This window comes from Hyperolius riggenbachi, chromosome 5 (assembly GCF_040937935.1).
Source record: "Hyperolius riggenbachi isolate aHypRig1 chromosome 5, aHypRig1.pri, whole genome shotgun sequence".
NCBI lineage: Eukaryota > Metazoa > Chordata > Amphibia > Anura > Hyperoliidae > Hyperolius > Hyperolius riggenbachi.
In genome coordinates this window covers 443953447-443964964 of record NC_090650.1, presented here as the reverse complement: position 1 = coordinate 443964964, position 11518 = coordinate 443953447, and the positions used below count along the sequence as shown (strand labels likewise).

Below are 11518 nucleotides of genomic sequence, written 5' to 3'. Positions count from 1 at the left end.
TGGTATATTGGTTAGATTTAAAATGTTACTATCAAACAGAAAAATTGATTGTAATTCTTTGCATTGAAAATAAATTTGAAAAAATTGTACAGTACCAATTTTACTACTACCACCTTGAATGAGTGTTTATCTACACTACCTGCTCATAGGATTCACAATCAGCTGGTCCCCATGTATACATGAAAAGCACCTGGAAAAAGGGGCGCAGGGGATTGAATTTGTCACTAGAATATCGCTACAATTAACAATATTCTACTGTTGGATTCTGAACGACGGTAAAATATCGGTAATGTTTACCAATATTTTACTATGGCTAAACCTAACCCTTCCCGCACACAGAACCCTCCTTCTACTGATGCCTAACCCCATCTGGTGGTGCCTAACCCTAAGATCCCCCCCATGCCTAACCCTAATCCCATGTGGGCGCCTAAGCCTACCCGCCCCTAAACGCTAAAGTGAACCTCCGGACTAAAAATCTACTCAGCAGAACTGAAAAGGCTTGGTGTTTCTTTAAGTTTCACAGCATTAGAAATTAGTTTTTCTTACCAAAGCATCATTTTAGCTGCATTTTTAGCTATGCTCCACCCATCAAAGAAAACTGCCCGGGCTTTTTTTCCCTGATGCTGTGCAAAGCATGATCGGATTTCCTGTGTTGTTATTCACGTTGCCTAGCAACTGGGAGGAGTGGTCAAGGACAGTTGGAACTGTGTCTCATGTTCCCTGTCACCTCCTTTCAACCAAAAAGATGGCTGCCCTGATGAAATTAAGCATATGCCTGTTCTTTTAAAACAGGGTGTTTAAGAGATTATATTACCTATCTATTTTAATTAACATAACTAATGTAACTTAATAACAACTGTATGTTTGTTTAGGTTGGAGTTCCTCTTTAACCCCTTGTTTGCTACAAAGCCACAATATGCGGCAAGCAGGGTAAAGGTGGCCATACACTCATAGATTTGTAGCAGATTTGACCATCAGGTAGATTTCTGTCAGATGCCTGTCAAGTCGAGTCTGCCAGGAATCTATCTGATGTGTGCCACACACTAGGAAGAGATTTCCAATAGATTTCAGAATAAAATCTATTGCAAGTCTATCTAAATGCATTATTGCACCATTAGATCCAATGCAACTCTATGGGCCATCCATCTGCTGCCAGCAGCAGATCGTCCTAGATTTTCCATCCTATCTGATTGATCAAATCGATCAAAATCCGCCGCAAATTGATTGATAGATTTGATAGAATCGATGATCAATCGATTACATAGAACTGATTCATCCATCGATAGCTGAAATTGACCAGTGTATGGGCCCCTTAAGATGCGACGCCCAGAGGTGCCTGATTAGTGTCAGTGAATGTTGCAGGAATGCTGCAGCATTGTGTAGCGGGGATGGATGATGCAATTAGCATTGTCACAAGTCCCTGGCATCCACAATGCTATCGCTGGGTGCCTAAATTAGCTTTCACTGCCGCTAAGAAGCTGCCTCTGTGTACCAAAACTTACCCTGCTTGTCGCATATCGCGGCCATTAGAAAAACTGTGATTTGTGGTAAAGAGGGTAAGTAGCGGGCATCGCTGTGTGCCTAAATTTCTGTCTTTGCAGCAAATGGCGGCTTTTACAATAGGCGCCTATGCCGGTGCCAGTTTTTTTGTTTGTTTGTTTTTCTGTTTTCTATAAGGGCTCCTGCACATTTTTTTCTGGTTTAAGGTTCTCGTACAAAATGAAGAGTGATAAAATTGGCCAGTTGTTGGCCAATCAAAATCAGTCCTTACAAATTGTGATTGGTATTGTTATTTTTTGTGTGACGTTTTACAAGAGAAGTGATTATTTTCTGGTAAGGCCTGGCCTGGCATCTCCCATAGGGCTCGATTCACAAAGCGGTGATAACTCAGTTATCACGCCTAAAAGACTTTAGGCGTGATAACCTTTGCACCAGCAAAGTTATCACGGCTTTGTGCTCTAACTCGCGCGAAGTTTCCGCGCGTACGCGTGTACGTGCGCGCGCAAAGTCCCATAGGGCTTAATGGGAGCTTCGCGCGAAGCGGGGGCCGATGCACCACGCGCACGCGCAAAACTTTGCGCGTGGAAAATTCGCGCGAGTTTCTTCTTATCATGCCTAACCTGCTGGGCGGTCTGGACGAGCTCAGCTCGTCCAGTACCGCCGGAGGCTGCCGCTCAGGCCCTGCTGGGCCGATTTGGCTCAAGTAAAAAGCAGCACACGCAGCCGGCACTTTGCCAGCCGCGTGTGCTGCCTGATCGCCGCCGCTCTGCGGCGATCCGCCGCGAGCAGCGGCGAAAGAGGGTCCCCCCAGCCGCCTGAGCCCAGCGTAGCCGGAACAAAAAGTTCAGGCCAGCGCTAAGGGCTGGATCGGAGGCGGCTGACGTCAGGACGTCGGCTGACGTCCATGACGTCACTCCGCTCGTCGCTATGGCGACGAGGGAAGCAAAACAAGGAAGGCCGCTCATTGCGGCCTTCCTTGTTTATTCTGGGCGCCGGAGGCGATCGGAAGAACGCCTCCGGAGCGCCCTCTAGTGGGCTTTCATGCAGCCAACTTTCAGTTGGCTGCATGAAATAGTTTTTTTTTTATTAAAAAAAAACCCTCCCGCAGCCTCCCTGGTGATCTTATCAGAACGCCAGGCAGGCTAAACTGAGTTTAGGCGTGATAAGGGGCTTTTCACTCGCGTGCAAACACTTTGCACCGCTTTGTGAATCAAGCCCATAGGCTGGCATCTCTCATAGGCTGGCATCTCTCATAGGCTGGCATCTCTCATAGGCTGGCATCTCCCATAGGCTGGCATCTCTCATAGGCTGGCATCTCTCATAGGCTGTCTTCTCTCATAGGCTTAGCATCTCCCATAGGCTGGCATCAGGCTATGCCCAGTTATGGAGCACGGTAGCCGTGGTGATGCCAATCACAATGGCGTGCCAGCTGGTGAGGCTGGCGCTGGAAACCTCACTGCCCATGTTACACAAGTCGCTCTGGCAGCAGAGAGTCGGTTTTGTTATGCCCAGGTGGTACTTGCTTGTCTCTTGGCATTGGCTGGCGCAGCCGCGAGTTACCGTTCTGTTTCCCAGGAAGGGATAAGCTGGAAGAAATAAATGGTTGTGCCTTAATATAAGACCGAGATTCAATAGATTGCAAGTTTAGAGCTTGACTGGACTTCCAAAGTAAATATGCTGCATACAGTTCTCATAATCAGTTCTGTGATTGCGATGAATTACTGATTGTGATTGTTGCCCGAAGAGAGACTTCCCCACCATTAACTGTTCACAAGTTGTTATTTTGTAATATTTACACCAGTTCAGCTATGTTGGGGAGAAGAGGCACCCAGAGGTGTATAAAACTAAGATAAAAGCACTAAAATAGAAAAAGGGGGAGGTGGCTTACCTCAATAAGTCAAATATGTCAATACAATTTATTATGCACAGGCAACTCGTTTCGGGGGTCTGAGTCCACTTCCTCAGGCCTCTTACAGTGCAGGAGGATTATCAAGTCAGCGTATTGAGTCCCTCTGTGAACTATACCAAAATGCTTAATATGCTGGCTTGATAATCCTTCGCCACTGTACTTGGCCTGAGGAAGCGGGCTCAGGCCCACTAAACGTGTTGCCTCTGCTTGATGAATTTTGACATATGTGACTGTCCTTAGAGGGTAATCCACCTCCCCTTTTTCTATTTTAGTTCTTTTAACATAGTTTTACACACCTCTGAACACCTCTTCTACCTATTGTGCTGTTATATACCCGTCAACCTTCTGGGTCTGGAGAGGGTACTTCTGAGCCCCACGTCCTGTCCTGGATGGACATCCCAACTGGAGAAGGGTTATACGTCTCCACCTGCCTAAAGCAGTTGGTTGTCCCTCATGCAACCTACCCTTGTGAGTAATATTTCATTACATTCTACCTTCCCTGCATTTACATTTTGTGCTATTCGGATTCCTGTTGTCTCTGTTCTCTTTTTCTAAGCTGCTGAGACACCCTACACTTTTCTGTCCCTGTGCCACTAAAGCTGTCACTCAGGGATGCAGAGATATCAGAGCTGGTGTACAGTGTATACATAATACAGTATAGACAGGAATAGGAAGGACAGCACAGACCAATGATCAGACCTGATCTACAAGGCATGTGAATAAAGCTGCCACACAGGGATGCAGAGATATCACAGCTGGTGTACAGTATACAGTATAGACAGGAATAGGAAGGGCAGCACAGAGCAATGATCAGACCTGATCTACAAGCCATGTGAGTAAAGCTGACACACAGGGATGCAGAGATATCACAGTTGCTGTACAGTGTATACAGTATAGACCAGAATAGGAAGGACAGCACAGAGCAATGATCAGACCTGATCTACAAGCCATGTGAGTAAAGCTGTCACACAGGGATGCAGAGATATCACAGCTGGTGTACAGTGTATACAGTATAGATAGGAACAGGAGGGACAGCACAGAGCAATGATCAGACATGATCTACAAGTCATGGGAGTAAAGCTGCCACACAGGGATGCAGAGATATCAGAGCTGGTGTACAGTATACAGTATAGACAGGAACAGGAAGGACAGCACAGAGCAATGATCACACCTGATCTACAAGTCATGTGAGTAAAGCTGTCACACAGGGATGCAGAGATATCAGGGCTGCTGTACAGTGTATACAGTATAGACAGGAACAGGAAGGACAGCACAGAGCAATGATCAGACCTGATCTACAAGCCATGTGAGTAAAGCTGTCACACAGGGATGCAGAGATATCACAGCTGGTGTACAGTATACAGTATAGACAGGAACAGGAAGGGCAGCACAGAGCAATGATCATACCTGATCTACAAGCCATGTGAGTAAAGCTGTCACACAGGGATGCAGAGATATCAGAGCTGGTGTACATTGTGTACAGTATAGAGAGGAACAGGAAGGGCAGCACAGAGCAATGATCAGACATGATCTACAAGTCATGGGAGTAAAGCTGCCACACAGGGATGCAGAGATATCAGAGCTGGAGTACAGTGTATACAGTATAGAAAGGAACAGGAAGCACAGCACAGAGCAATGATCAGACCTGATCTACAAGCCATGTGAGTAAAGCTGACACACAGGGATGCAGAGATATCACAGTTGCTGTACAGTGTATACAGTATAGACCAGAACAGGAAGGACAGCACAGAGCAATGATCAGACCTGATCTACAAGGCATGTGAGTAAAGCTGTCACACAGGGATGCAGAGATATCACAGCTGGTGTACAGTATACAGTATAAACAGGAATAGGAAGGGCAGCACAGAGCAATGATCAGACCTGATCTACAAGCCATGTGAGTAAAGCTGCCACATAGGGATGCAGAGATATCCGAGCTGGTGTACAGTATACAGTATACAGTATAGACAGGAACAGGAAGGACAGCACAGAGCAATGATCAGACCTGATCTACACAAGTCATGTGAGTAAAGCTGTCACACAGGGATGCAGGGATATCAGAGCTGGTGTACAGTGTATACAGTATACAGTATATACAGGAACAGGAAGGGCAGCACAGAGCAATGCTCACACCTGATCTACAAGGCATGTGAGTAAAGCTGTCACACAGGGATGCAGAAATATCAGAGCTGCTGTACAGTGTATACAGTATAGACCAGAATAGGAAGCACAGCACAGAGCAATGATCAGACCTGATCTACAAGTCATGTGAGTAAAGCTGTCACACAGGGATGCAGAGATATCACAGCTGGTGTACAGTATGTGGTGGGGTAACCTGTCTGCCCCAAAAAAAGAAAACTGAGAAACTAAACAAGTTCTAAGCAAGGCTACACCCTCATCCCATCATGTGATCTATGTAACTAAAGATCAGGGGCATAGCTAGAAAGTGGAGCCTCATAGCAACATTTTTAACCATTTTTTGGCACCTGTGGCATCTTCTTGCCACAGGCAGCCAGTATAGAGAGCTAGAGCTACCCCCTCCCCCAGTATTAGGTATGCCCAGTATAGTTAGCCAGAGAGGTCCCCAGTATAGGTAGCCAGATTAGCACCCCATCCCATTAGGTAGCATCCCAAGTAAAGAGTACCTAGATTAGTCCTACAAGTATACTGTAGGGAGCCCCCCAAGCATAGGTATGCAGATTAGTCCCCAAATATAGGCAGCCCCCTAAACTAAAGGTAGCCGTATCAGCTCCTCCTATGCAGCCCACATGATGAGAGTGGATGCGGTAGTCATGGATTTTAGTACGCTAGGAGGAACATAGCTTGCCGGTGGAGGCCTAAGAGGTATGTCACTTCTCTCTATTGCTCTGATCTCATACTCTGCAATTCAGAGGGCACCACTGTGGGTGTCTGAGGCCCGCTGTGGACCCTTTTATTACCTGCAGAGTCCTCCGGGCCCCCCTAGACTAAGGGCCCCATAGCAGATGCTGTGGCTGTTATGCTGATCCCTACGCCTTTGCTAAAGATAGTTAATAAGATGCAATGAACAAGTAAGTGGGTCAGTGAAACGCACTTCCTTCAGGACCAGTGGCCCTCTGATATATTTTCACCATAAAACCACGTGGCCGTTCTTACTGTCGGATAACTGGTAGAGAGAGGGTGGTAATTACCGGCAGGACCGTAGACGTTGGTGAAGCACCAGGTCTCGGAATCAGAGCAGTTCGTCCTCGCTGTACACAGGAGGTTGGCAGTAGGAGACGGGCACACAAAGCATTCCAGACATAGAACTGAGGACAGAGCAGACACGGTGATGATTAATCCATAGAATCCTAAGATTATCTCCATAACTAATGCAACTGTCATATGTTCTGCAAGATCTGTATATACTCTACTCCGAAACACCTCCTGTGATGTCACCGATCACCAACCCGCCCTCCTTACCAACTTGCACAGTCATCTCTGATCCCTGTCAATCATTGTCACTGATCCCTGTCGCTCATTGTCACTGATCCCTGTCAATCATTGTCACTGATCCCTGTCGCTCATTGTCACTGATCCCTGTCAATCATTGTCACTGATCCCTGTCGCTCATTGTCACTGATCCCTGTCAATCATTGTCACTGATCCCTGTCAATCATTGTCACTGATCCCTGCCACTGATCCCTGTCTCTGGCACCTCCTGTGATGTCACCGATCACCAACCCGCCCTCCTTACCAACCTGCACAGTCATCTCTGATCCCTGTCAATCATTGTCACTGATCCCTGTCGCTCATTGTCACTGATCCCTGTCACTCATTGTCACTGATCCCTGTCACTCATTGTCACTGATCCCTGTCAATCATTGTCACTGATCCCTGCCACTGATCCCTGTCCCTGGCACCTCCTGTGATGTCACTGATCACCAAACCGCCCTCCTTACCAACCTGCACAGTCATCACTGATCCCTTTCACTGATCCCTGTCACTCATTGCCCCTGATCCCTGTCCTTGATCCCTGCCACTGAGCTCCATCTCTGATCCCTGTCGCTCATTGTCCCTGATCCTTGTCACTGATTCCTGTCCCTATCACTGATCCCTGTCACTGATAGGTAGATACCCCTCAGTATAGGTTAGATAGGTAAGTGCCGGCAGTATAGGTTAGATAGGTAGGTTCCCCCAGTATGGGTTAGATAGGTAGGTGCCAGCAGTATAGGTTAGATGGGTAGGTTCCCCCAGAGTAGGTTAGATAGTTAGGTACCCCCAGTATAGGTTAGATAGGTAGGTGCCAGCAGTATAGGTTAGATGGGTAGGTTCCCCCAGTATAGGACGGTTAGATAGGTAGGTACCCCCAGTATAGGTTAGATAGGTAGGTGCCAGCAGTATAGGTTAGATGGGTAGGTTCCCCCAGTATAGGACGGTTAGATAGGTAGGTACCCCCGGTATAGGTTAGATAGGTAGGTGCCAGCAGTATAGGTTAGATGGGTAGGTTCCCCCAGTATAGGTTAGATAGGTAGGTACCCCCAGTATAGGTTAGATAGGTAGGTTAGATAGGTAGGTGCCAGCAGTATAGGTTAGATGGGTAGGTTCCGCCAGAGTAGGTTAGATAGGTAGGTACCCCCAGTATAGGTTAGATAGGTAGGTGCCAGCAGTATAGGTTAGATGGGTAGGTTCCCCCAGTATAGGTTGGATAGGTAGGGTTCCCTCAGTATAGGTTAGATAGGTAGGTACTCCTCAGTATAGGTTAGATGGGCAGGTGTCTCCAGCAATAGGGGCGGGCAGAGCAAAGTTTCAACTCACCTTGATTCTGCACACAGCCTCTATCTTCATCCTGTCCTGCCTGGCATCTGTCGAAACGGTAAGAGCTCCCCCTGTGATGACTTGTGGTTACGTCATCACAGGGGCGCTGTTACCATAGAAGATAGAGGCTGTTTGTGGGATCGAGGAAGCCAGGCTTTGCTCTGCTGCTGTCCCCGTTGCGCACAACCTCCTGTCGCTCTGGGTCTGCCGCCAGCAGCAGAGCGAGGCCCCCCTTTGTGTGAGGCCCCAAGGGGCCTGGCTTACCTGTATGCTGGCAGCACCCCTGAGCAGTAGTGTGCACACAGCTATGGATGTCAGTGGGCTGTGGGGTGTCCCACACTAAAAAAAAACACAGGAGACCGTGTGCTAGCCCTCAATAGGGCTGTTTGGGTTGCTTTCACAGCAAGTGAGGAACAAGAACACAGGCCTAGCTAATGCTTTCCCAAGTCTGACCCTGCTCTCACTAACAGTAGGCAGCCAGCAGAGAATTAATCCAATATGGCAACCGCAACTGCCTTTTGATAGGGAGTGGGGGGTCCAGGAGAGGGTGCTAGCTGATTGGTTGCCATGTGTCTGCTGACTGTGAGGTAAGATGTCAAAGTTTATCTCAATGATAATGTATAGGGGGCGAATCGAATACGCCAAATATTCGCCATTTGCCGCAAATACAAACAGACGGTGTTCGCAGAATACTGCTCGCCGGTGAACAGTTCGGCTCATCTCTATTTAAAAATAAAATTTGATGCTATTGAAATACATTACATGTGCTGCAAATGCGTTTTTGGAAAATCTCAAGATAGTCATGTTTTAATAAGAGTGAACCCCTTAATCTACTGTACAAAAGAGGGACACTGAGAGCCCAATATAGTGTAGTATGCACTGGTACAGTAAATGGAGGTGTGTGGAAAGGGTATGTGCAGTATACTCACAAGTCAGGGTTACCGCATAGGCAACCACTGTAAAGGCAGGTGAGGAGATTAGACCTGTCCCCACTCAGGATTAAGATGTCGCTCTCTGTAGTTCAGAAAAGGAAGGGGTAACAGCCCTCCACCAGGGGTGGACATGGTATATAGGCTAAGGAACAGAGGCGCCAGCAGGATAAAACATAGTCAAAACTTTAAAAATTGCTGGGGAGGCGGTGGCGGACTCACCTCCGGAAAGCAGACACGAAACAACAGTCTGACAATTTAAACACATTTCTGAGTACCCCAAAAGTGTGACGCGTTTCGCAGGCAAAGTCCGCTACCTCAGGCAATAGAAGGGGGTCAAACACAGTAGCTCATAGAGAACGGGAATAGCACCTCTGTGAAACGCGTCACACTTTTGGGGTACTCATAATGTGTTTAAATTGCCAGACAGTTGTTTCGAGTCTGCTTTCCGGAGGTGAGTCCACCACCGCCACCCCAGCAATTCTTAAAGTTTTTACTACGTTTTATCCTGCTGGCGCCTCTGTTCCTTAGCCTTAATCTACTGTGGCTGTCAACTGCTGCAGCCGACCAACGCCATACACCTGCCAATCACAACCGTGTGTTCCAACACTCTAGTTATGCGTTAAAGGTTACCGGAAGTGACATGTGACATGATGAGATAGATCTGGGTATGTACAGTGCCTAGCACACTAATAACTAGGCTGTGTTACTTTTTTTCTTTCTCTGTCTGAAAGAGTTAAATATCAGGTATGTAAGTGGCCGACTCAGTCCTGACTCAGACAGGAAGTGACTACAGGAAGTGTGACCCTTACTGATAAGACATTCCAACTATAAAACACTTTCCCAGCAGAAAATGCCTCCTGAGAGCAAGAAATAAATAAAAAGGGTCAATAGTTCATAGATTTTAGCTCTGGCATACTTCAATGAATGTGTCATTGAGCAAAAACAATAAAACAGTTAAAACGTTAAATAAATACTAAATAATAATAATAATAACTGTGGCATATCTTAAAAAGTCATTTTTAGGAGAAGGAAGATAGATACAATCGTTTATTTCATTAGTTTATTTTCGCTTTGGGTGTCCTTTGAGGTGAACCAGAGAAGAAGCACCCTCATGTATTTTACCATATATATCAGTGAGAACATTAGAGAAAACACCTACCCTGCTCTCTGTTTTATTATTTACTGTTCAGATTGCTTCTTATCACCGCTGATAAAATCCCAGACTGAGCATTCAGTCTGGCTTTGCTCAGGAATCATTATAGCGGAGTCTGTCTTCTCTGATGTCTTTTCAAGCCCAAGCCTGCCCCCTTCTGGCTCTGCTACAATGACTCAGCTATAATGATTCCTGAGCAAAGCCAGACTGAATGCTCAGTCGGGGATTTTATCAGCGGTGATAACAAGCAGGCTGAGCAGTGAAGGATGAAACAGAGAGCAGGGTAGGTGTTTTCTCTAATGTTACCACTGATATATATGGCAAAATACATGAGGGTGCTTCGTCTCTGGTTCACTTTAAGGTGGCGGGGGATTGGTGGGTGTTCAGCTGTCAGCAGTTCGGCAACTACAGTATTAAACTGCACAAAAACATCCTTGGAAACTAAAGATTTCATTACTATTTGAAACGTACCTTTTGCATCAGTCTATCCATCTTACCTGGCTGCAGACAGAAGATGACGGCAGAGAGACAGATCAGTCCCGTCCCACCCATGGTCAGCGATGAGATTGTTCCTTCTGGAGTTCCTTTCCTCTTTTATATCACTCTGCTTTTTTTTAATCACACTAATTAAGCCATAAAATGTAAGTACATTTCTTATCTTAATTATCAGTGGAATTAATAACACGCACAGTTATCGAGAAAATCAAATCATAGATGTCATAAAAACATTCTGTGTGGTCCAACGCTTACGATGGGGATTATTCTATAAGTAATTATCTGTCATATTATTACTATTATATTTCTCCAGGAATTAAAGGGGGTGACCTCTCCCTGGTAAGCACTATAAACCTGTTATTTCTTCATATTATACAGGAATTATTTCATGATTTATTATTAGAACGGCTGTTGTCATGTGGTGACGTTTGGTCACCCCGTTCCTGGAAAGCTGATGATTTTAAATGTAAACTCCAGGTATAAATAGTATTTCACAATAAAGTTTCATAACTCCAGATTCTCTTCATTTTACTTAAAGGATACCCGAAGTGACATGATGAGATAGACATGTGTATGTACAGTGCCTAGCACACAAATAACTATGCTGTGTTCCTTTTTTTATTGTACTGCCTGAAAGAGTTAAATATCAGGTATGTAAGTGGCTGACTCAGTCTTGACTCAGACAGGAAGTGACTACAGTGTGACCCTCACTGATAATAAATGCCCCTTTTTATCTCTTTCTTGCTCTCAGAA

General features: G+C 46.0%; 1 protein-coding gene across 1 annotated transcript; it reads right to left on the bottom strand.

Annotated features, from left to right (window-relative positions):
* Window positions 1-2871: 2871 nt before the first annotated feature.
* Window positions 2872-10822, bottom strand: LYPD2 (LY6/PLAUR domain containing 2). Its single transcript, XM_068238446.1, has 3 exons — window positions 10768-10822; window positions 6580-6696; window positions 2872-3086 (listed from the first exon to the last, which is right to left on the bottom strand). Exons 1-3 carry the CDS (start codon window positions 10820-10822, stop codon window positions 2872-2874), a joined length of 387 nt encoding a protein of 128 aa, XP_068094547.1.
* Between the last annotated feature and the right edge of the window lie 696 nt (window positions 10823-11518).

What these genes read in the sequence shown, in the direction of transcription:
- LYPD2 (XM_068238446.1), bottom strand. Translation starts at nt 10,822, where the DNA reads ATGGGTGGGACGGGACTGATCTGTCTCTCTGCCGTCATCTTCTGTCTG. An exon ending in CATCTTCTGTCTGCAGCCAG is followed by an intron (nt 6,697 to 10,767) that starts GTAAGATGGATA and finishes CTCTGTCCTCAG; the next exon opens with TTCTATGTCTGGAATGCTTT. An exon ending in CAACGTCTACGGTCCTGCCG is followed by an intron (nt 3,087 to 6,579) that starts GTAATTACCACC and finishes TATTTCTTCCAG; the next exon opens with CTTATCCCTTCCTGGGAAAC.